The sequence below is a fragment of a genome, unplaced genomic scaffold, assembly GCF_019419815.1.
Source record: "Pyrus x bretschneideri cultivar Hongxiangsu unplaced genomic scaffold, Pyrus_bretschneideri_v1 Contig3, whole genome shotgun sequence".
Classification (NCBI taxonomy): Eukaryota; Viridiplantae; Streptophyta; class Magnoliopsida; order Rosales; family Rosaceae; genus Pyrus; species Pyrus x bretschneideri.
This window is the reverse complement of record NW_025999612.1, coordinates 11557831-11583286: the sequence shown is the minus strand read 5'-3', so window position 1 is coordinate 11583286 and position 25456 is coordinate 11557831. Positions and strand designations below refer to the sequence as shown.

General features: G+C 39.0%; 6 protein-coding genes across 6 annotated transcripts; 2 read left to right on the top strand and 4 right to left on the bottom strand.

The window, feature by feature from the left end:
- The first annotated feature begins 582 nt into the window (after positions 1 to 582).
- Positions 583 to 4640, top strand: LOC103937763 (glycerophosphodiester phosphodiesterase GDPD6). The gene is given in 9 exon segments (XM_009347718.3): positions 583 to 740; positions 1718 to 1899; positions 2015 to 2198; positions 2437 to 2511; positions 2938 to 3047; positions 3301 to 3519; positions 3636 to 3678; positions 3681 to 3790; positions 4223 to 4640. Coding segments are annotated over 9 exon segments (1170 nt in total). The 5' UTR covers positions 583 to 724; the 3' UTR covers positions 4454 to 4640.
- Positions 4641 to 4935: 295 nt separating this feature from the next.
- LOC103937748 (replication protein A 70 kDa DNA-binding subunit B-like) lies at positions 4936 to 8325 on the bottom strand. The gene is made up of 12 exons (XM_009347700.2): positions 8099 to 8325; positions 7742 to 7888; positions 7394 to 7642; positions 7119 to 7296; positions 6733 to 7003; positions 6552 to 6654; positions 6338 to 6462; positions 6154 to 6232; positions 5899 to 6040; positions 5646 to 5806; positions 5433 to 5553; positions 4936 to 5325 (listed from the first exon to the last, which is right to left on the bottom strand). Exons 1-12 carry the CDS (start codon positions 8227 to 8229, stop codon positions 5128 to 5130), a joined length of 1905 nt encoding a protein of 634 aa, XP_009345975.2. The 5' UTR covers positions 8230 to 8325; the 3' UTR covers positions 4936 to 5127.
- Positions 8326 to 10309: 1984 nt separating this feature from the next.
- LOC103939572 lies at positions 10310 to 12116 on the bottom strand. The gene is made up of 2 exons (XM_018645576.2): positions 11015 to 12116; positions 10310 to 10529 (listed from the first exon to the last, which is right to left on the bottom strand). The coding sequence occupies exons 1-2, from the start codon at positions 12106 to 12108 to the stop codon at positions 10310 to 10312; spliced, it is 1314 nt and encodes a 437-aa protein (XP_018501092.2). The 5' UTR covers positions 12109 to 12116.
- Positions 12117 to 13498: 1382 nt separating this feature from the next.
- LOC103937705 (presenilin-like protein At2g29900) lies at positions 13499 to 15330 on the bottom strand. Its single transcript, XM_009347660.3, has one exon. It carries the CDS (start codon positions 15212 to 15214, stop codon positions 13892 to 13894), a length of 1323 nt encoding a protein of 440 aa, XP_009345935.2. The 5' UTR covers positions 15215 to 15330; the 3' UTR covers positions 13499 to 13891.
- A 916-nt stretch (positions 15331 to 16246) lies between these two features.
- On the top strand, positions 16247 to 18910 carry LOC103937722 (glycine-rich RNA-binding protein 4, mitochondrial). The gene is made up of 5 exons (XM_009347671.2): positions 16247 to 16402; positions 17197 to 17350; positions 17444 to 17512; positions 17892 to 17998; positions 18291 to 18910. The coding sequence occupies exons 2-5, from the start codon at positions 17206 to 17208 to the stop codon at positions 18708 to 18710; spliced, it is 741 nt and encodes a 246-aa protein (XP_009345946.2). The 5' UTR covers positions 16247 to 16402; positions 17197 to 17205; the 3' UTR covers positions 18711 to 18910.
- A 389-nt stretch (positions 18911 to 19299) lies between these two features.
- On the bottom strand, positions 19300 to 23493 carry LOC103937731. The gene is given in 5 exon segments (XM_009347688.3): positions 19300 to 20401; positions 20725 to 21146; positions 21580 to 21859; positions 21861 to 22746; positions 23225 to 23493. Coding segments are annotated over 4 exon segments (2226 nt in total). The 5' UTR covers positions 22470 to 22746; positions 23225 to 23493; the 3' UTR covers positions 19300 to 19486.
- Between the last annotated feature and the right edge of the window lie 1963 nt (positions 23494 to 25456).

The window sequence follows — 25456 nt, the reverse complement described above, 5'->3', positions numbered from 1 at the left end:
TGTCAATTTCCACACGGAAGTATATATCACGACGCATACGACAAGTCACCATTCAGTCAACGCCAACTGGTGTTTTAAGTAAGATAACCGGCAACTATCAAAGACCAAAAAACCCAATCACCACACTCCACGTGTCCATCTAACAAGTCAGCCAGTATTGCCGTCTAATACGTATATATTCATGAAATTGTCAATATTTATGTCTAAAAAATTAAAGATCAATATAAAAGTGGGCGAAATGAAAACTCATCCTATGTCTACGAGATATAAAAAAATAATGAACATCAATAATATTTACCTTACTACCAAAAATTTGTCAAAACTCATTGTAAATTTCGAATTTTAAATTTTTTTTTTTAAATTGATTCTCTAATTTAGACTAAAATCTGAATGAATTAGATACATCCATCAATTATTAATTTCCGTCAAAAGCAATCAATATCGATCCATAAATTTACGACTGAATTTGTCCTCGTACTCCTAAAAAATTTAGTTTATATAAATACATAAATTAATTTTTAAAATCAGTTTCCCGGTGAAATCTCATCTGTTGGAGGGAATATCCTTGGTTTACAGCTAGATCCACGGCGCCAAATTCTCTGGTCCCTCCTTGCTATAAAACTCTCGGTCGCACAGGATTTCACCACCTTAGCAATAAAAAGCTCTGCAGCTTAAGAAGCACACTAGGAACCAGTCAGAGAAAGAGAAGCTCTGGGAAAACGCCATGGCTTCCTCACACTGTAAGCTAACAACCCAACTTTACTCCAAAGATTAATTTTTTGCTCCAGTTTTAGTCTTTTTTCTGGTGATGGTGTGATTTTTTCAATGTTTGTATGTGAATGGTTGCTGGGTTTTTTTTTCTCTTCCAGTTTTGTAGAAATTAAGCTGCAAATTGGCTCCAAAGATTGAAATGTTTGCTCCTGCTTTAGAGTTATAATTGTTGATCGTGTGATTTGTTCAATATCTGTATGTGAATGCATGATTACTGTTTTTTGTTTTTTTTTTTTTGTTCAATTTTGTAGAAATTAAGCTGCAAAAATGGCTCCAAAGATTGAACTTTTTGCTCTTTTTTTAGAGTTTTAATTGTTGACGTGATTTTTTCAATGTTTTTATGTGAATGATTACTGGGTTTTGTTGAATTTTGTAAAAAGTCTGATTCTTAGTTTCCTTGGTGGTGGTTGATGTGCTTCTGATATTGGTTTTCTGTCTTGTTTGCCCCTGGCAATTGCTTATCTGGGTGACCGGGTCTGTTTGATTAGTTTGACTGGCACACCCCGATCCGGATGTCCAGGTGAATACCGGAATTCGAGGAGTGCTGGCCGACACCAAAAGTCGGGTGTCCAGGTGGACTTTCCGCGTCGGGGGAAGCTTGCATTTAATTTGTTTGAAGCAAATTTGGTGATTTTGGAGGATATTTTTCAGTTTTGCAGTTCTGGGAAATTGATATTTTGTTGAAATATGCCTTGAGTGTTTCCTAATTTAGCAAATTTTTTTGATGTAGGGGCAATGTCAGGTTGTTTTTTTAATACTATTTATAAGTAGGCGTTTTTAGTTGAATGAGCCAATTGGTTTCTAAATATGGGAAGGCAGAGGTTAGTTTGTAGCGCAAATGGTGATGATATTATTTCGGTTTGTATGTATGATAATGGTATAGTGTTAAGACTCATAAGTTGGATGCCAATCTAAACTAGTAAGACTCATAAGTTGTATTTGACAGGCTTTGCACCTCTCGTGTTCCTGCTGCTCCTTGTTGGGTGTTCTGGAAGGCCAATCGATCCACTTCCTAGCAAAACAGCCGATGCCACCAACAGACAGCCTCTACAAACTTCTCGTCCATACAACATTGCTCATCGAGGTTCAAGTGGAGAGATTCCTGAAGAAACTGCTGCTGCATACATGGTAATAATTCACTAAATATGGGCATAGTTACATATTGTATGTGTTTCATTAAACTTCATTCACTTGATGAAAAGCTGTTCCCAGTACACGGGTACTAAAACATTCATTCTTGCAGAGAGCTATTGAAGAGGGTGCAGACTTCATTGAAACGGATATCTTATCTTCTAAAGACGGTGTTCTTATATGCTTTCATGATGTGACCCTTGATGATACAACTGATGTTGGCGAACACAAGGACTTTGCAGATCGTAAAAGAACCTATGAAGTTCAAGGGTTCAACACAACCGGTTTTTTTACTGGTATGTGAAGCCCTTCTGCTTGCAACACTTTTTTAAATCGTTAGTCTCACTGAACATTGATCGCATTGTGTTGATGGGTATCTTTGTACATCCCATCTTCTAAGTGACGGTTGAACACCCAAATGATAAGTTTTGTTAGTTTACCACAACTCCCAAAATTCTTATACTTCTATCTTTACTTTTTGTGATGTCTTTATCGCCAACTGCGAAATTAAAAGTTACTTTAACCTGTATGCAGTTGATTTTACACTAAAAGAACTGAAGTCATTACGAGTGAAGCAGAGATACCCATTTCGGGATCAACAATATAATGGTGAGTACCTATCTCGGTAAATAACTCTTAATTTTAGCATGCATCTTTTATTACTTTCTGTTACTGACTATTTGATGATAGAGACCTTATCCCAGTATCAGATTTCTAACCATTAATAGCTTTATCTTGTGGCTTTAAAATCATGCGAGCGCTATATTGTTAGCTTATGTTTTGAGCTTGATCGAGCATTTAGATAGACCATGTGCTTAAGCTTTACTGTGACGCATCTCACCACTTGACTCACAGTGCTAATTCCCTAGGTCGTTGTATAGAACGTGCTATATGTAATGTAATATTGCTACACTTACGTAATTTTTTGCATTAAAAAGCATATGTTTTGTTTCCGAATTCTGAGTAAAAGATATTCATTTATATAGATGGAAATATAAGGATGGTTGAGATATACTTCTCTGATGCATTCCTCAGGAAAATATCCGATTATTACTTTTGAAGAGTACATTTCAATCGCACTGGACGCACCCAGAGTTGTTGGAATATATCCGGAGATTAAAAATCCAGTATTGATCAACCAACATGTAAGTATCCTGAAAGCTACCACAAATAATGGTTTCACAGAATGTGATTCGCATTTTTTTATTTTATTCTAATCTGTCACGGTCTAGTTCTAGAGTTTTTTTATTAACGGATGGAAACAACTCAAGTTTCGCACTTACTAATTGTGTAAGAAAGCATCAGGACATGGAATCTCTGCCACCATTTCGGGTGCTGAATCTGATGGATATCTTTCTCTTTTGTACAACACGTACCTGATGTTTTAATTTATGACAGGTGAAGTGGGCAGATGGTAAGAGGTTTGAGGACAAATTTGTGGAGACACTTAAGAAGTACGGATACAAGGGTTCATACCTATCAAAAGATTGGTTGAAACAACCTGCGTTTATCCAGTCATTTGCTCCAACTTCACTTGTATACGTATCAAATCTGACAGACTTGCCCAAGATCTTCTTAATTGACGATGTTACTAATCTAACGCAAGACACTAATCAGGTTTGTGTTCTTTCTAGCGTTTATCTCCCCGTAGACTACTTACACACTATAGTTCTTCCTTTGACTTTTCAGTATTTGTATTTCTCGCTGACTGACCTCAAATCTCTGATGTGCAGTCCTATTGGGAAATTACTTCGGATCCTTACCTTGACTACATTAAGATTATGTGGTGGGCATTGGACCGTGGAAAGATACTATAGTTCCTGTAGTAAACAATTATTCGCAAACACCTACCGATTTGGTCTCCAGAGCCCATGCACATGACCTACAGGTAGATTTCTTCTCTGCAAACACTTGTCTGTTTGATTTGGGGTAATCGGGTCCTGTTTCGTTGACCACTGGCGTCATTGTTGTCTCTGCTATAATTTGAGAAGCCTAAATATGGTAACATGCTGGACGAGAGCTACTAGTAGAAGGTTGAATGACTGTAGAACAGAACAAAAGATAAATATTTTCTTTTGTAAGAGACTAATTTGTAGCTGTTCAGGCACAAAACCTTGTTATGGATTGTAAGATACGTATAATAATGTAGATGGGGTGAACCAAGGTGTCTCTTAGATACATCGTGTTGAAAACCCACCCTAAAAATATGAGGAACCCACGTTGGTTTTCTGTGATTTATCTTCTGAAATACGAATGCTGCAGATGCATGGACGTAATTCCTGTGAATCGTGTTCTTACATCTCCTTCAATTCCAATGCAGGTGCACCCCTACACATACAGAAACGAGAACTCATTCCTGCACTTGAACTTTCATCAAGATCCATACGCAGAGTACAATTACTGGATTAACGAGATTGGTGTCGATGGACTTTTTACAGACTTCACAGGAAGCCTACATAACTTTCAAGAGTGGACCTCCTTCAATGACAAGAATGCATCAAGTTTATTGCACAAAATAGCATCAATGGTCTCTTCCTACAAGAAGGCGTGAGATCGAAAGTACATTTTAGGTATCATTTAAGCTTGTTAAACTACGTAAGTGCAATTTCTGGAGACTACAACCCTGTAAAATTCATTTAGAGGAGATCGTTTTTCGTTTCGTTTCTCAGTTCAATTAGTATCTTGCCATTAGTCTACTTTCATCCCAAGTTAAAGCAATTTAGTGACGTTCTTGGATATTTCATCTTTAAATTTCGTTCTTGGATATTTCAATCATATTTGTTCAAAATCATCAGATTGCAGAATTTCTAACTTCGGATTTGATTTGGGCGTGCAAAAGTTGAAACCTTTTAGACCATAGTCGAGTGAAACTTACAATTTCTAATCCAAGTGGACGATAAAATCTTCCTCTTCAACCCAATGTCCCATCCCGAGTTCAAACCCTTCATTCTAGTCTAGTTTAAAGTAGTAATATCGCTTTTAGTCAATAAATCATTCATACCAAACTTATCAGCATCCATAAAAAAATGTGAATCACACAAAGGATTATAAAAGAAGTGCATTTATACAACTAGATAAACACTATCAGGCATTTTTCTGGAATGCAACAAAAACCACCTGTACTGATCTGAAAATCACATACAAAACCTAAGCCAGAGAGATTAAAGTTAGATCTGCCTAGATAACATTTTCATTCTTCATCCTTCATCCTTCTAAATCATTAACTTATGACGCCTTCATCTTCGATATGTCTTCAAGCAAAAACCTAGATTCAGCAGCAAAATCAACTGGAGCAACTGCCCTGGCAGTTATCCTCTTCCGCTTCTCGTTATTGTACTCATTCAGAGTAACACTGACCCTAAAAAGATGAGGAACCCAAGTTGCTTCTTTCAGCTTCTGTTGGAATTCATTCTCGTCTCCATCCTGAAACAAAATGTAAAAGTTATAAAAATCAGAAACCAGCTGCTAATATTTCATGGTTGAGTTAATCATGTGTAATAAGCACACTGAATTGAATTGTAAAGATGTACCTTTGATTTCAATTTGTCCAGTTCATCTGCAGAGCACCCAAGGACCCTCTCAGCTTCTTCATTGAAAAGAGAAAGATACGTTTCCCCACTTACATCAGCAACTCTTGCAACTAATATATACCTGGAAAGAGAACAAAATGGATATGAGAAGTTGGGAATCTGTATAAAAACGCCAATAGCATCCTTATCATGAAATATCAAACTGTATTTTACCTTAGACTGCATTCTTCATCGTTTTTCTGGCACCCTTCACACCAATAACCAGACCCAATAGCTTCAGTCACTTTCTTGTTACAAGTTTTGCAAGCACGGTACCACATTGTCTGATCAGGCCTGATCGAACTTATGAACGCTTTAACACTGAAAAACACAGGCTGCATAGGACAAAAAGAAAATATTCAGTACATCAATTCTATTGAAATAAAGATTCTTATGTAATTAAGAGCCATGGATAAAGTGGTTATACCTTATCCTCACCCAAGGACGGGTCTTCGGATATATGAGACAGGGTGACTCTGTCAGAGTACATGGACCTTCCTCCATTCTTGGCTGGGTTCATACCAGAGCCAATGGAGGCCAATGAAGATCCTTTGCCTTCAGAATCATACCTGACAATTAAGGCAATTTGATCATTTTTTTTTCGGTTACAAGAAAACGTAATCACAGATAACACATGGAGATAAAGAAAGAGAAGGTAAAACCCCAATGAAAAATAACTTACCAGGACCTCAACTTCTGTGCTTCAGGCAACTCTGGATTAACTAGTATTGTGCTCCTGCTCAATGTTGACAATGATACACCTGCAACAATATATAAAAGAGTACATTAATATCAGGAACTTTGAGTGTTCATGTTGGTTCAGTAATGCATAATTATTTTAACTGTCATATAAACTTTTAGGCCACCTTGGAAGTCTCCAACTTTGAGGGACTTGATAGCGACTATGGGAGATTGATCAGCAATGTCAAGCAATTCCTGGCCTACACCAGTTGCAAGCTCACCCCATAAAGAAACCACAACTGTCTTCTTTCTGCAGTTCAGATACAAATTGATTCAATGTACAGTATTAACATATGGCAATTGTAGTCAGTTACTGAACAAGAAGTTCCATAAGCGTACGTTTCATCAGCAATGGTGATATCACGCTTCGGAATACTCTCATTGTTGCTCTTCCTTCTAATGCTCATTGTAGGAGACACATTTTGAACAACCCCAATAACATCTGAGATATAAAGCAGATATGAGTAATTGAGAAAGCAGAAAATACACATCAAAACAGATTCGAGGAGTGGCTGCTTACCCACAAGCTCCTTTCCATTAACATGGGGACCCAACATATCGATGGGCACAAAATTGAATTTTATTTCAGGAACAAAAGCTGCTTCATTGCTAGCTTCTTCCACCTCAGAATACTCATTCAAAGTCATTTCATAATCATTTTGCACCGTCTTAAACTGCTTGTTAGCAACCCTCAGAGATCCCTTTGAAATGTAATAAACCTTCCCTAACTCAAACTTCTCAAAGAACTTCTTTGCAGCTTCATTGAACATTGTTGCTTGAATTTGTGTACCCTAAACCAACATAAACAAGTAACACTACATAAGAATCACTACACCGCATACGTTAAGCCATTATTTTTGGGAAACTATAAGAAAGCCAACAAAACCAAATGAGTCTTTGGCTTACATCTTGATCCGTTAACTCCACATTGAAGACGCAACCTTCACCTCTAGCATTATTGTATGTACGCATGGTACCCTTGTTTGTAACACGAACCTTTATGGTCCAATTTCCTTGGTAAGGGTTCAAGGAAACAAGCGGGTGAACCCTTCGTGTCATAGCCATTCTCGCAGACGGAGCCATACTGAAATCAATACATACAAAATCAAACTATCAACAAACACAATCATAAATTCAAATACACAGTCACAACTGATTGGCAGCAAAACCAAAACACTTACTTCCCAGCCTGCTCATGCACAATTTGGGCAGCAGATTTTGAAACCATTTCTTGCTTGGGCTTCAATATAACCCCAACATCTTCCTTTTTTACCTTCCCAGCCTGCTCATGCACAATTTGGGCAGCAGATTCTGAAACTATTTCTTGCTTGGGATTCAATATAATCCCAACATCTTCCCTTTTGACCTCATTTTTCACCTCTGCCTCAAGCGCAGGTGAAACCACCTCACATTTTGTTACAAGCAGATAGCTGAAAACAACAAAACAAAACTTCAACATTCCATTCCCAACATTTCAAAAGAGGGAGAGAGAGAGAGAGAGAGAGAGAGAGAGAGATTGAATCGCTTACTTTTCAGACAAGTTCGAATTGAAATTAACAGAGTAACCCAAAACGCGAATGAGACCCAGATTCTGAATCTCCCCAGAGGTGACCTGGGGGCCCAGCCGCGAGGAGAGCATCCCCTTTAGCTTCGCAGTTCCATCAGTAGCAGTAAACCTAGAACACCAAGTTCCAAAACACAAGAACCTCGATCACACCCAAAATTTTCACAATCCAAACCCATCACAAATCACTTCAGAAAACCCAAAACTTAAATTTCCAAAAATTGAAGAAAGTAACCAGATCCAGATCTAAAGAGGGATCTCTAAAAACCCAGAAACAAATGAAATGAAAAAAGGAAAAACAAAAAGAAAGAGAAAAGCTCACATGAAAGACTTGCCCCTGGGGCTGAGATCGCAGACCTGAACCACGATCTCCGGCAGCTCAACGGACTCGTCCGGCGACTTGTTCGCCAAGATGGTCGAAATCGCATCTGGGGTCGGCCCTAACTTCGCCATTCTCTCTCTCTCTCTCTCTCTCTCTCTCTCTAAAAATGTATGGAGGCGGAGAGATGGTGATATGAGAGCGCCTGCGTGTTGGAGTCGGGGGTTTTTGTACGACTTTATTCCGGCGGGAGACTTTTTGAAATCGTTTTTATTTCCCGCAAGGCTTCCAAAAAATGTTTACGTGTTTTGGCGCCAATTTCGGGTTTCGAGGGTTTTTGGTTTGGATTTTTTGGCGCCCCCGCCGGTTAGATTTCGTTTCGTTCTTTTACCATTTTACCCTCCCGTTGTTTTGCTGCTAACGGGCTTGGGTTACTGAAATATTGTGGGCCTTTCTGGACAACGGGATCCAAAAGATAATTAGAGTTTTATTGAAATTTTGTTAAATGAGTAATGAGACAGATCCGAGGCATCTCTTTTTTTTATATAATATTTTACAAAAAAAATTGGGGTCTAAGTTGTAGTGTATTTCAACGATCTGAATTGTTTACATTTTAAATCTTTTCTCAAATATTATGTCTACTAAAAATCATCCAAATCTGAAATCATATGATTGTTGGACTAAGGGTTTAGAGTTTCTTTGTAGAAACGTATTCGTCTATTTTCTTCATTACCAATAAATGTTTTTAATGGATTTGGATATGTCTAATTTTTTATAAAGATGATCTGTGAATGATGTTCTAAAAAATAGACAGTTCATATCGTTGAACTATATTACAGAGTGGGTCGTATAAAAACTCGTGCCAAAAATTGTATAAAAAAAAATTGTGTAACAGATCCGCCTCCAAAATTGTGAGGAAGGATAAAGCTCCATCTGCGGAGTTTTATTGGAATTGACTAGCTTAAACCTCTAATTTAGTTACAGATACCTGTAGATCTCAAACTTTCATATTTGTTTCACTTTTGTCCATTTTGTTAGTTTTAAGAAATAAATAAGTGATTTTGCCTTGCATGATGAAAATGTTTACAGCATTAAAGTTGTACCGTATATGTTAATGAAATTTTGTTTTGACATGACTCATCTTTTTGTTTTTGGTAAATTACAACATGAATATTGTTAGGAATACTATTTGGCTCCTCATAATTAACGAGTCTTTGCATACATGCTGACACTAAACACATGTACATTAGCCACCACGGGATGTCTTAATGGTAAAATTTCAGGTACATTTTTCACACGGTACGTCTTGAGTTTGATTCTTGATGTTGTGTGAATCACACGAGGTGATTAAGAGAATGGCTGAAATGCCTTTGAGCCTTATCGGCTTCCAAAAATGTGGACTACTGTAACAAAGTCGCTATAAGATCATCTCTTGTTAAACAAAAAAACGCAGGTATGTTAACTATTTTTGCCAAATCAAATGTATGTAATCGTCCATGTGAATTTACAAGAAAATAACACAATAAATTGGAACATGATGAAGTCTTGCATTAACATGGATTAAATATTTACTTTCCCTATTGGAAATACCTAAATAATTAGTTTAATTAATCGCTATTAATGCAAAAAAAACAAGCTAACCTCACATACAACTCCAAGGAGAGAAAATAATAAGTGAATGCGTGTAACCATATATAATGTACAACAACAAGAGATAAACTCCTAATCTAGAATTTTTTTTTTGTCCTTTTTTTTTTCAATTCTTTTTGTTGCAAGTGTTAATAACTTTACCCTCTAAGCAATAGGACGGATGTACATTGGGACCAAAGTGGTATCAGGACCACTTTGAGACCACTTGGATGCTAGAAAATAATCACGTGAAGGTTTTCAGGACACTCCGAATGTATGGTATGAGCCCCTTTTGTGCCCACTAAGTGTTTGATGTAATCCATGCTAGGCATATCTCGATAGCAATCAAGTTACGTCAACAACACTCGATAATTACTCTCGACAGCACTCGTCAATTGCTTTCGCAAATGTCGATATATGTTGGTGTATGTGACACTGCTAGGCAACAAGCCCATCAAATGTTCCATGAAATGCCTCCATGGGTGAACTGAAGTTTGTTTGCGCTCGAGCTATGTTTCTATCTTAAAAAACTTAGACCTTTACCATTGAGACCCCAACATTCAAATTCTGAATTCCCCACTCTCGCTAAGTACAGCATGATGGGCAACAAGATAAGCAAGACAGCCCCCATCTGCACTTGGGTTCAATTGGGGTTGGTTTTGAGGCCTGAGACGATGCTTCCGGTGTTTCTTCTAGCGTCTGCGACCGCGATTGTCGCTGCGACGGTGGCTTTGACCCCGGTTGGTGCTTGTGTTTCGCTCCTTCTCCCCGTAGCGACACATTTATGTCTCCGTCCCCTGCCAATCTTCATGGAACAGAAAAATGTTCAGATGTTTGCTCAACATGCAAATGAGCAAAAATACATAGTTACAATGCAAGTAGGTATTTGTTCGTATGAGATTGTTCAAACGACAGTATTTCAAGCTAATCCCATCATTGTTCGAGACACATTGTTAGTCCTTGTAGTCTGCACAAAGTTCCATTTCTACCAGTATTTCGGATTGCGTCAAACTTGATCCCTATAGTTTGCAATTTGTTCCAACGCGAGGACACTCATCAACTTCTGTTAATTCCTTGTACCAATCCGTCACATACGCGTTACACAGGAAGGTAAATTTGACGGACTTTGGACAAGAAATCAACATGACGAATGTCCTGAAGTCGGAACAGTTTGCAACTACAAGACCTGATTCGACGTAAAATGCAGTGGCAAGTGTAACTTTGTGAACACTTCATAGACTAAAATCATGTTTTAACCTTCAATTTTGCTAACATTTACCAGCAACTTACATTGGGAATGCAAAAGATTTTGTACTTCCATCCGAAACATGAGAGAGGCAAGCCGAATGATACTTGCCGCCCTCGCCCGCGATGGGTGCCTTCTCCTTCTCACGACTTTCTGCATTTTCCCTTATAACTTCTCTCATGGTTTCCACAGCTTTTGCTTCGGTTGCCCTCAGACTCGGCTCCTCCTTCACATTGCCTTTCTTATCGGAAGCATTCTCTGCTGATTGCGCCGTTTGCTTAGCCGGTGGCTGGTTGCTTGTGAAGTCAATGCTGCATGGACCACTAGGCAAGTAACTTACCTCACCAGGTAAGCCCAATTCACCGGATTTACACAGCCAGTTAATCTCGTCTCTGGTAAAACTCATATTTCCCATCTGAATGCTGAACAATGACTCGTTGGAAGCGGGGCTCCATTCCATTGGGGATGTTGATTTGTTCCTAGCAAACACGTAATCCGGAATCCTATACGGTGAGGAGGCAGGGTCGCCTGGCCTCTCCATCACCTGCGTTGGCGGAGATTGTGTTGCTGAACCGCTTGCATCAACTGTTGGTTGAGAATGTGACCCTTCTAGTCCATCATTAGGTTGCACGTCCTGTGCGGGCTCTGTGCCCGCATAGGCGGCAAAATCCTCGTCAGTGGCTGCATTTGCACCCAATTCAAAGGCTTCGGAACAATCAGATACCTGAGAGTAACTTAAATTTTCTCCTACGGTAGAAGTGTTAGCTTCGCCTAGAGCGGTAATTGGATCCGTCCTCAACTCATTCAACTGATTGGACGGGTCTAATCTGCCTGACCCGCTGCTTCCTTTGCCTGCAATATCAACTCCACAGGGAGTTGTAGCTGCAGGGCTTTTCCTCGTATCGCTGTCTCTTGTTCCATCTCCATGTTCCACACCTGGTAATGTTGTCTGATTGAATCCAGGATCCGAAGTTTCCACAACATTGTTGTCCTGATCAGGTTGTTGCAAGGTCGTTGTGGTTTTGGGGGCTGTTTCCGTGGTGGACGCTGGGTGGAGAGTGTCCGAAAATGTTGGTAACGAGGCGGATGGGGAAGAGGAGGAAGGGCTTAACCTTTTTCCCTCATCTGCCGATCCCATAACTAAAAATTGTCTTGGTTCTGCCTCCTGCAGTCCAAAACCATCAGGTTTCTGGGAATAAAAAAACGAAACAGAAACACAAGGACAACAATGTGCGAAAAAAGTAGGCTCGTCCAGTAACCATTTCGTTTTTGGTTTTCATTTTTTTGTTAGAGACATTAAACCTCGAATCCATAGATTCGATATGAACCATAAATCACAATGTGTTCCACGATCGTTGGCCCTAAGATTTGAACACATTCATACATGTGTTCTAAATTGAAAATTCGAATTGCATGCTCAACATGATCCGGAAAGACCTCAGCAATTATCGTTCATGAAATTTGAATTCGAGATTAAAAACAAGGACACGTTAGAAAACTTTAAACTTACATGCAAAACCAAATGCCAATGAACGTGCCCTTAGAGAGACTGCCAACCTTCCGGCCTTTGAAAAATCGACGACGATTCCTTACCGGCCTGAAAATCAGCAGGCTCAGTTTCGCATCGATGCCAACCTACGAGCAATGGTGGGGTAAGACCGAAAATTCAAGAAAACAACAAAATCGAAAACCCGAAAAATGAAACTGACAAGGGGATGAGCGAGAGAAACCAGAGGAGGAGGATTAGAAGGCCGTTGCTTAGACTTGGGGTTTCTTTCTCTCTCTACTTTCTCTCTCTATTTTCCATCTAATGACAAACTTAATTTGCCGAGCGCGTCCTCATCTTAACTAATTTCTTGCAGCCAAGGCTGTATTTGCCCTTTTTGTCCTGGCGGGAGTTGGAGCAAGTAGGCACAACAATCTTCAAATATGTCTCCTTAACGACGTCGTTTAGAGAAATATTTTAGGCGTGACGGTCACCCTAAAGTTGATTTGGCTATGATCTAGTCCTCGTTGAATCTGGATCCTCGCCGGATTCTCTTGTTAGGATTCCAGAGATTCGTGAAACATATCCGTTCACAATGTATGATGAACGGATACAATTGACGATATCCTCACCAAAAGGATTCGGAGAGGATCCTGTTGGGTCCTTGCTAGTATTTCCTATTATATTTTTATGTTTTTAAGTCCAAAAATTCAATAAACAACGCTTATGTGGGAAGATAAATAGCGAGACCGCCTTCAAATAGCGTAAACTATTTTCCGGCAAGAAAAAGGTTTTGGCAAAATCCAACAATCGGGCGTTTTGCGAAAAGAAGTCAAGAAAATTACTCACGGTTTTTAGTCGATTTTTCAAATTGTACCAAAACAATCATAAAACCTAGTTTTCATGAACCCTCGCCGAGCCACGAACGTCTTTGTATTAATGTTCGACATTCCGATGATGTTCTGAATGATCAAACTCCGTTCTGGCTATATTCTTGTACCCGAAGGAGGAATGTGCTCGGTCATTTTAATACGAGGCCGAATTCGTTTTAATTATTTTGTTTATTATGTGCTAGGTACAATGAACATCGATTTCAATATGCAACTGAATCTAGCTGAAACAAACAATCAAACATTTAATGTTATTGGTACAAACATATGTAGGCCTTCCGGCTTCCTCCGATGCTCCGATGCAAACGCCGTCCTCCCGTCTCCCAAACTTGCAGTTGTCGGACTCCAATGGAACTTCAAAATCACAATCTTACCCTATTTGAAATGAACTTTACGAAACAATGTAGATTCCGGACGTGCAACCAGTTCACAGAAAAGAAATACACCGGTTGCAACGAGAAATCATCGGTGTCACATAGTATGCTCCGATGCTTCATATACATTCTGCAGCTGCCTGTCAATCTTCTGCAATAAAACTTCCACTTCTAGAACATAATGAGGTTCAAAGAACATTGTACAACGAAAACTTCGAGTAAGAGCCGTGTCAATACATAAATCAGTACGCCGAGCATTATTGAAACGGGAAGAGCGGGCAGAGCTTTCTGATACAAAGCTAACAGTACCAGAGTAACTCCAAGGCCACCTATGATGGCAAGATAACACGCATACACGGTCATAAAATCATACATTGCTGCCCTCCCGACTAAAACACTGTAGAATATGAAGTCTCCCAATCCCAGCTTGATTGAACCGGAGGACCCCAATCCGATGCCCTCAAGCAACAAACTTTCACTCGCCACATCTTCCTGCCTGCGAGGCGGAACATTTGCTACACGCTCGAGTAATGGGGCAGATAGCTCTTGACCCCTATCTGGAATCCGCCCCTCTTCGGCTCTAACCAAACTCGAATCATTATTAACATTGCCAAACTCACCAAGATTCGAACTTGAATTCAAACCTGAAGTGTGATCGACATTGACATTAGAATTTGACCCGGGATTCTCATTCCCATTACTCGAATTCTCATTTCTCCTATCTCTCCAAACCCTCCTCTCACCCGCATTACCCTGAGAATCATGAGCATTCACGGGCCTGGCCTCGTAAACCAGAGCCGGAATCTCCTCATCCCTAGAGATTGCGAGCTCCACCAACAACTTCAACGGCCCGACGGGTAATAAAACCGCGGCAAGATCATACAATGCCATGGCAACCAACAGCACCCAAGTTGTCCACTCGGGCAACAACGTAAACCAATAAGCAACCAGCATTCCAATCACAACCAAATAGCCCTGCGTCACGAAAATCGCCATTTTCGACATGAACACCGCCAAAACCCCAACAACAGCAAAATTGAACAACACCAAAACAAACGTAATCGAATCGACCGGAACATTAAAGTCCTCGATCAAAAACAAGGCGACTTCTCCGCCCATGAATCCCAGAACAACAAAAGACGAAAAACCCATGTAGATTTTGAGGAACCTGGTGCATCTGAGGTAAAAAAGGAGCACCAAAACGAACGTGACGACCGTGACGACGGCGACAAAAACGAGGGCGTTTAAGAGGGCACCCACGAATTTGTCCCAGGAGGAGTCCGAGGCGGTCTCGTCGTAGGCAATGGTGGCGATTGAGTTCACCGTCTCCGACGAGGATGAAGCGTCGTCGTTTAGGACCGTGACCAGAAGGACCACCAGCAGCATACAGACGGAGACCGGAGTGATTATTCTGATCAGTTCTTCGCCCAGGGATTCGAGAATTGTTGGGGGTCTTGGGTTTTGGGCCATTGGGTGTTCGATAATCGGATCCATTTCGGATCTTGGGGCGGAATTTGGGATTTTTGATTTGAGATTTGGTCGCGGCTCTGAGAGTTCGGCTGAGAAATGCTTCTCGGGTGTTTTGTTGGAAGAGCTGCTTGGACTGGTCGATGGCGTTGGGAAACAATCTTAGCCGCACATCTTTTTGACTTTTTACTGGTTTAACCAAACGATGACATTAGTTTTTTTTTTGCTAATTTTCCTACAATTTACATAATATATTTCACTTTGAATTATAAATCTTCCAAGACATAACAAGTGAACGATAATAATTTAATCAAACCCGTCATCACATGTGTCAAATATAAAACGTTTCATTTACAATTGAAGATAAATACAATTATATCATAAAGCAAAATGACAGACTAATGTCAATAATTTTCAAATAGTTGACGTAAAAAGGTGGGAATCAATTTGACCTAATCGATCATAAGTGACTCGACCAAAGATATTGTGCTACCTCATTGCACCCATGTTTCGAAGAATAGGTGGGTAAGCGATTACATCAAAACCATGGGTTTGAGTTGAGGGGAGCGCTTATCGGTGCATACCTTGCTAATAGTAGCAAATATTTGAATGATAATTTTGAACGTGAAAGAAGGGGAAATATTCATGTAAAAAACAGTTGTAATGGTTTAGTCAATCATACAATACAAATAAAATCGAGTTAAAATTCCTAAAACAAAAAAGTGACAATAATGTTAATTAGTTAAAAACTAAAACAGTTTAAAATAGGATTGTATCACATGCTTAATTACATTTAAACTCCGATTAATTGAAACTCAACTCGTGTTGCACTTTAACGTTAATGTAAATATCCGTCAAAATTATTTACGTGCTAAAAAAATTGAATGGGCTTTAGTTGTTTTGGGCTTCGTCCACAGATATTTTGAGGCTCACTAAAGATAGCTTGCCTGGCCGTCTCAGAAACCATAAAACAACCCAAATACAAACGTCCACGTGGAGGCAGCACCGCTCAATGGACATCCACAAACCCTCAACGTCACGGCTCAAATCCAACGGCTGTAAATTCGGCCCCAACCTCGACGGATCAGATCTCCCAGAGCTCTCCATATAATCCAACTCCCCCCTTTACCTCATAAACCCTATTCGAAATCAGAAAGCTTAGGGTTTTGTAGTCGGTCTCCTGAGAGCAGAGTGACAGAGTGAGAACCGGACAAGGTAAATCTCCGTCGAACACTCGCGCCGATCTTACGTCCGTTGTTGTTATGCTTCCGATGCTTTTGATATTCCGTTTGATTTGGTTTTTGTTTCCATTTTTCGTTGCTTTTTTATTCGGGTTTTTGTTTATTTTGTTTGGAAGGGATTTAGGGTTTTTGATATTTGCATGTGGGGGTTTTGTATACGATTCGTACGTGGATGTATCTCTGTGCGTGTGTGATTGTAGTTTCTAGTGTTTTGAAGGTGAAGTTTTGATTTGTGGGGTTTATGGATGCTGCGGAACGGAAGAACCTGTGTGTGTTTGCGGTGGGAAATCTTTGGGTTGTACTTTTTCGATTTATCGAATATCGGGTGGAAATAAAGTTTTCTGCTTGAGATTCTTCGAAATAGGTTTTTATAATCAACTTCATTTGAAACATTTCCCTACACTTTCTTAAGAACCAAGAAGATTTTATTTTTTTTTGTTTTTTGTGATTTTGTAACCCTTTTGAAGTGCGGAACTGCTTGATCGCATCACGTTCTTATTGGGTTGTTTTGTTTCAGAAGTAGGTGAAGAAATTATTTTCGATGATCGTTGTATAGGTCTCTAATTAATCTTATGTATTAGTTAAGTAATACATAAACACAATTTAGATTAAGGTTTCTTATGCATAGTACATAATCACGACTTTGCGTTAACATGATTATAACATGTTTAGTGTTCTGCCACTTTGCGGTACTTGTGCTAAAGAACAGGATGATTGTTGATGATTTATATTTGTTTATTGAAGCTTGTGTGCTTGTGCTTTCTTTAGGTGATTACGATGGCTTTCTTAAGTAAAATTGGGAGCATACTTAGGCAGACTGCAAACAAGCAGATCAGGTCTGAAGTATCTCCTCTCAAACTGTCCATCCATCAAGCTATAAGATGCATGTCATCCATGGCAAGCTCAAAGCTGTTCATCGGAGGTGATTTCAGGACTTCAATATTTCCAAATATGATATTCCTCCTCTCATGTTGCTTGAATTTGTGTTAAGATGCCTCCCACTTTTGTAATGCAGGTATTTCGTACCAGACAGATGACCAGAGTCTGAGAGAGGCTTTTCAGAAATATGGGGAAGTTGTTGAGGGTATGTAATTAGCTTGCTTGTGTTACTTTTGGGACTTCTAGACAAAATTAGACTTGTGCGACTTTATAAGCTAAGGCCATTACAAAAATGCATTAGATTATACACAGACTTGCAGTGGCCTTTCTTTTAACGGGATTGTCAAATGGGTCAGATGACTGTCAAATGCTTATGAGGCTTGGTGAAGTGTGGATGTGGGCTTCACTTATGTTATGATCCCTTTGATTTTTCTTTATTGTGAACCTCTGTTGTCACGTCATGTTTCTCCATCTTTCCATTTGCATTGTCTGATGATAACTCACATTTTAGTTTCAATACAAGTTTGTTTGTAAAATATGAAAAAAAAAATGATTGATGCTGATTGACCTGATAAATGTTGCAGCAAGAATCATCATGGACCGCGAAAGTGGTAGATCAAGGGGATTTGGATTCATTACCTTCACTTCTAGCGAGGAAGCATCTAGTGCTATCCAGGCCTTGGATGGGCAGGTAGTTTTGTTATTATATTCTTTCTTATTTTCGTTAAATGGTATTGGATAATAGTGGTCTATTGAATTCGTTTGTTTACTATGTACTTTGAGGAGTATTTTTGAGTACTGAATTAGTGTCTGGGATTTAAAACTTTGATACTAGCAGGTTTTCAACATTCAATTTTGCAGAATTAAAATAATACAAAACCTGTTTTGTCACATGAAATTGCATTAGTATAGTCGTCTTATGTATTCTCACTGCTACTTCCTATACCTTGGCAACTGTTAAATTTTGTCTGAAAATTCTGTAGGAGCTTCATGGCCGCCGCGTAAGGGTGAATTATGCTACTGACAGGCCTCGCCCCAGCTATAATAACTACGGTGACGGTCAAAGTAGTTATGGATCTGGTGGTGGAAATAATTATGGTAACTATGGACCCAGCGGAGGTGACAGCTATGGAAGAGGAAACACTGGATATGGTCAAGGAAGCTACAACAGTCCTGGTAATTATCCAAGTGCAAACGCTTATGATGCTCCCGGTGGAGGTTTTGGCAATAGTAACAATTTTGGTGCTGGTACTGCCGATAACTTCAGTGTTGGTGGCGACAACAGCTTTGGCACTGCTAGTGCTCCATTTGGAGAGAACAAAACTGGCTTTGGCCTGGATGATCCACTGGAAGGAAACGATAGGGACGATGATGATGCTGGTGACTTCGCCAAGAGGGCCTGATAATAATTATTAGATTTCAGGGGCTGTTAGCTTCTCCGGCAGTGCTACAAGTAGATTTTTTTTGTTTATGTTACAGCCTTCTCATGTTCCCTTCCCCGTTTCTCCGAACCATTTTATTACATTTTATGCCGTATTTGCCTGTCACAAACTTCACGCACCTTTCTGTGTGCTTTGTTAATGAAGGACCTTGAATTGTGGAATTAACTGTTGACTCGTTCTCTCCCTCATGAAATGTATCCCTTGTTGAAGGACCTTGTCAAATCTATCCAGCAAGTGTTCAAGGAAAGTGAAATTTGCAAGCTCTTGTTTATTTCTGTCCGGGATGTTAACGGTTGGAAAAACGGCGTGCCGAATTCTTGCACTCAAGTTTGAAACTCTCTTTGCCGCCGTCTTGCACTCAAGTTTGAAACTCTCTTTGCCGTGTATTACAGTAGTTTAGAATAGGGCACTGGCTCGTCCAAAAACCCGTAATAAAGGAGGAAACTCCCCTTGCACTTGTTTATGACTTCGCTCATAAAAGTGGGAAAAAGGGACAGAAACAAGGAAGGCGAGGCAGAAATGGGAAGGAGAGTACATAAAACTGAAAATATTGGAGAAAAGTTTCTGATGATTAAATAACGAAAAGCCTCGATAAGCTTCGGAAATCGGTAAACACCAACGACGTTACAAATGAATGGCATATTAGCTTTAGCTACAGAATGAATACCTAACCACTTTCTATATTTTCATATTTTCTATGAATCTATACACTGCAAAACTTCATTCCTGTTTTCGACTCAACTCTCGTTCTCATCAATTGACCGGAACCACCTTTGTGCATTCAGGACTACCGGAGAACCTTTCTTGGCCTTCTCCACAATTTGCCTTATCAACTGTTTCTCCATCTCAGCATCGGAATCATCACTGTTCTCCCCACTGACAGATGATTTATTTGAACGCTGAACCCTGGAAATGCGCTCCTCATCCGATATACTTGCTTTGCTCATGAATGAAAGGAGATCATCACCTACGGTTTCCTCTTTACTGAAATCAAAACGATTCACAGAACCATCTAATTCATCACTTTGAATTTGACCCGGGCTTTGACGCCTGAATGTTTCAAAAACTTGACAAGGTGAATTTTCACCTGCGGTTTCCTCTTTACTGAAAGCAAAATTCCCCACAGAACCATTCACCTCTTCACTTTGAGTTTGACTCTGGTTCTGAGCACTGAATGTTTCAAAAATCGGACAAGGTGAATCTTCCTCGTCTGATTCACTGATCTTCATCAACTCTTCATGAGCCTCGTTGTACGCATCTAAAGCTTCTCCCGATAAGTTCATGACTAGAGGCTCTGCCGTGGTTTTGCAATTTTCTGCAGAATTTGTAATCTCATGGATTCTGGAATGTATGTGATTGTCTGAGAAGTCTCTCCAAGAATCCTTGTGCTTCAACTCTGCGAGTTGGACCTTCCTTTGGCTGTTTTGTAGAGACACCTCAAGCTCCTGGACACGTTCTTCTAGTCTTGATTGGATAACTTCATGCAGACGCAAGCTAAGCTCTCTGGGAGAAACTGCATAGTTTGCACAGTAATAATCCGTAGAGGTACTGCTTGCCTCTTCATTTGACATGGATTGGGCAACAGATAGCCCACCAACCAAGTCAGCTCTCAGCTCGCCTTGAGCAAAATCTGCCATTAAGTCTGGGTCAAGCTGCACAAATTATCATCTCCGTTAGCACTTAAGAATCTGATGAGCTTAAAGAATCTGATGAGATCACTACATAAGCCAAAAAACGCATTTGAATTATAGAAAGCCAGTAATAAACGGGTCCTATGGAATTAGCATTCGTGTTCTAGAAAGACACTATACTAGAACTGAAACTTCAGTGCAGAAAATTATTTACATAATAAGAAAGGGGCCGAATATTTACTAAAGTGAGATACTTGAACCCAGTCAACAAAGAATTCAAAGCTAAACTAAAATGTAAAGATGTGCTGCTTAAACATATGAATACAAAGATAAACATAACTGACCTCAGCAACATCAATTGATCTTCTCTCCGGAATAGAACTGTTCATGTTTAACCCCAACCTCTCAAGTTCAGCTTCAAGCTCTGCTTCTATTTTACTCATCGACTCTGAACTCTCTTCTGCTTTCCAGTTATATGAATTTTTACCATCATATTTGTCCATATTCTGTTCAGTAGAAAAAGAATTTGGTGCCTTATCAAAAACGGAGCTGTAACAAGTATCTTGTGCACCATAATTCTCATTAGCTATTTCCTTCATTGTTACTGAATCTTTCATTTGGAGTTCCTCTGCTAGATCCTGAACCAAGTTCTCGGTCTGCTTCAACAAATCTTTCAACTTGTCAACTTCTCTTTTATTTGCTATCAAAGAAGATATTATGCCAATAGAAATCCCAAGACAGAGAAGAACTGCTCCATCCAGTGAACCTGATGAAGGGAAAAGCATTAGGACATGAAATGAGATAAGTTAGAAATACTGTATAACAAATATGGATATTAGGTGAACAGAATTTTCAGCTTTTACGATTGGAGTCATATATGCATTTGGGACATTGACTTAATAGAGCATTAACATATAAACAAATGACTTTTCCCTTGATTAGCAACCTAACAACTCCAGAGAATACGAATTTTCCCCTCTTTCAATATATACCATGTTTCCTAAGAAATTGAATATGCCAAGGAAAGAACATGACACAAAAAAAAAAAAATTAAGCAAGGAGACAGACTTAAAAAGCCTCTAAAGTCTAAAATAAAGATAGGTTACCCTTATGAAGTGGAACCTAGTTGAGAAAAATCTGGAAAATATTCAGAATTACCCCAAAATAAAATTACCCCTACAATATGAGAAGAGGATTACCTTCAGAATGTAAGTGTTTTCCATTGAACAATTTACTGGCACTGCTCAATTTTCCATGCCGCCCCTTTCCTCTCTTAATTTTCATCTTCTTGGGCAGATCCAAATAACCAAGTTTTGGTTCTGGAGGAACCCCACATGCATTTTCATTAGTTTCCAAGTAGTCTTCCTTATGCAGCTTATTTTCCTCGATTCCAATCTGAGACCTGAAATGATCCCCACTTGCTTTGCTGATAATTCGGTTTCCATCAGTCACAAACAATGGTCTCATACTTGGACTAGACTGGTGATGGAAGGGTAAGCACATGTTCCTCTTCAGCACGCTCTTTATATAACTGAGCCACAAGGCAACTCTCTAAGGAATTTACTGGCTTAATCAAATGCCCATATGAACGCTTAGTTCTAATAGAACTTTTGTTTTTTAGAGGAACATGATAAGAACCCCTTTCTCCACTCGAAGATTTAGGCAATGTGGCACCAGTACTGTCATCAATATCATGACTTATCCAAGCCCCATCCCCATTCTCATTTTCATTTCCCGAGTGTACCGGTGACATGTGTGATAAAGAAAGTACATTGCAATCCTTGTACTTAACCAAGTCTCCCAGCTTTTCACCATCATACCCACTAGTAGAAGCCACGTCTGTCCCACAAGAACTTTCTAACAAGTAAGCATCCGAAGCCTTTTTTCTATCAGTAGAAACATCATCACCCACTTTCTTTCTGTGTCCTAGTCTGTGTAAAGGATGCCTTGAGGATTCAGATTTGTCAAGATTTGCATCCCCAAAAGACAAATTTAACAAGCCATCTTTGTCCCCATTCTTGGATATGTTCTGCCAATACTTAGTCAAATATCCGGCGCCTGCAGCTGCTGCAACAACCCACAAGTCCATATGTTCCCTCTTTCCGAAAGCCAGATTCCACTAAGAAAACTTTCCTCTCTTTCAGTTCTCAGTACCAACAACCCAATACCAAGAATTTGCCAACTTTGCGGGAGGGAAATGTTCCAACTTAAGTATCAAAAACCCTTTATAGTTTTGGCGCAATCGGTTATGAAAATGTATACTTGAACTAACAAGCACAGATTTGTGGAGTTAAAATAGCTGCCGCAAATTCAACAGAACAGAATTCCCAGCATCCAAAATCCGGAAGATAACAAAGATACTACTTCTGAAGAAGAACAAAACAGTGAATAGGCTTAATACGCAAGTCCAAAAACCAAAAAAAAAAAAAAAAAAAACCTCAATTTCTGCAGCAATAAACCGATTGCAGAGCCAAATTCCTCAAAAATCACAAAATATAATCAACCAAGAGCTACAAGAACAACAACATATGAGAAGCAAGAAACCACTTTCGATGAATGCCAAAAATCTAAATCCTACCCAATTACTAACAGCAAGTCAGCAACCTACACTGAGAGCTCATCAAAGAACAAACCTCAATATCTCCAAAAACGCAATAATATCCCAGAAATGGCAAAATATCGAAAATCTGAGCTATACCGAATTGAAAGCAAGTTCTTATAGCCGCAGAAAACCCATTTTACAGACCACCATTGGCAAGAAGGTGAAAACAGCTGGGAGCTCTTGTCTTCTTGGCGATGGAGGAGAGAGAAAATAAAATTAAAAGGAGAGAGAAAGAAGCTTACTTTAACGAAGCAGTGAATTCGTGAGGAAAATCTGAGAGAAACCCAGCTTTTGGTAGAGGGATTTTCTGAATCTTTTGAAGAAGAAATTGGATTCTCCGGAGGAACAATAACCAACCCACCCGTTTGCTCTGTTATCCACGCAGCGATACACCCCACAAACCCAACTTCTTTACATTTTGATAAACCAGGGAATTTTTTTTTTTCTTACCTTTTTTCTAAAAAGAAATTTAAATGCGTCGATTGGTTTATAATCTAATTTTCTGATAATAATATAATATCATCTCTCGCAATTGTTTTGAGCATCGCCAACAATATTGACTAAATTTTTGTTATCTAGCCAAACGACTCAAATGTTTGGCAAGCCAGCACTTCTAACGGTACTAACTATTTTGGCTTAAGTTAAAATATTTTTGTATTACTTCTTGTTAAACTTAACAACTCAAGCCTAAGCGCACAAACTACGTAATTTTATAATTTTAAATCCCTCTCTCCTCCTACTAAATTTTAGCTAGTTAACGTTCACAAAGTCAAGATAGCTTGTTATTTAGTTAGCCTGTTAGGCCATCTTTAACCGACCTGGCTAAAGAGTCATAGGGCTAAAATAACCTGTTTTAACACGAAAACCGTCTCCAACCGAAAGTTAGGCCAAAAGACTTGTGATCCCCACCCGCCCAAAAATGGGAGAACCGGCCAAAGGGTCGGCCAAGAGCAACTAGCCTACCAGCTCTATAGCCCAGCTCTATAAAGCCAGAATGTCAAGTTTGACATTTTGCCAGCCCTTCAGCGTCAGAATGTCAAGCTTGACATTTTGCCAGGGCATCAGCTCAGCACATTTGAATGTCAACGGCTACCTGGCGTCAACATGACACTAGCTAGCAACGGCTAGCTGACGTTATTGTGCCATTAGGTTACCGTTGGAAATTGATTTTTTTTTTGGACAAATTTTTTTTTTCTATAAATACCTAAGTCATTCCTATACCATTTCTCACATACTTTTCACCATTTCATACTATCTTATCTTATTTTATTTCAATTCTTCACGTTCTATTCTCTTACATCTTCCAATAATCTTTCCTTTAATTTTCTCAATAATTTTCAAATGGCCACATCTACAATGAAATGAAGGGATTGGACCCGAAAAGAAGATGAAGTTCTTTGCATAGCTTATAGATAGGTCTCGAAAGATAGTGTGAAGGGTCGTTCTCAAACAAGTGAAGGTGTTTGGAGGTGTGTGAATTCTACCCCAATATGCAGCCAATTTATTAACATTGGAAGCTGAAGATAAGAAGTGTCACGTAAATAAGAATCTTATCTAAAATTTGCACAACTAATTACATTTTGACACGTGGCACTCGAAATTCTATCTAAAAAATTATTAAGATTACGTAAAGATAAGAAATCTGGAAAGTTGCTCAATTTAGCGACACTGGTCACTTGAAATCATATCCGAAAATTTATTGAGATTACATAAAGATAAGAAATTTGAAGAGTTGCTCACGTTAGCGACAAGTGTCACTCGAAATTCTATCCAAAAAAATTATTGAGATTATATAAAGATAAGAAATATAGAAGCTTAAATATTCGAAAACCTTATTTTAATATGGTAGTTTAATTTAAATAACCATATTAATTCAATTAAAATAATAAATTATGTTTGACCCATGATCATTAGGCCCCCTCAGTTTGATATGAGTTTTTGATCCTCCTTTAGTTAGAGATGGCCTTAGAGCTTTTTTATTTATTTTTTATTTTTTAGAAGTAGCCATAAAACCTCATTGGTTAGGTTGTTTGAGATGCTTTAACAAAATTGATATTTTAGAGATTTTTCCTTATGCTTTCTATTTTCATATTATAACATATGGTGCTACAAGTTGGAGAGTTGGTCGTTTTTCATATCGAGCCATTGGAGCAGCGCGTCGGGCTACAATTGGACAATTCAATCATACTATGAGCCGAAGAAATAATATGATATGGTAAGAGTTTTCGAAAATCTCCTTATTAGCGGGAAGCCTACAACAATTAGAAAGAAGGATAATAGGATGTGTGATAGATAGTGATCTATCTTTCTTCTCTATATTTCTCTTTATTGATTTTGGTTTGGAAATGTTTTTAAATGATTAAAACCGTTTTTGGTAAAAATGTTTTTTAAATCACTCCTTAGTAAAAATTCAAGTGAACCCTGAAAAGACATTTTAAGTGCTTCATGCATGAAGCACCTATCTGATACTTCTT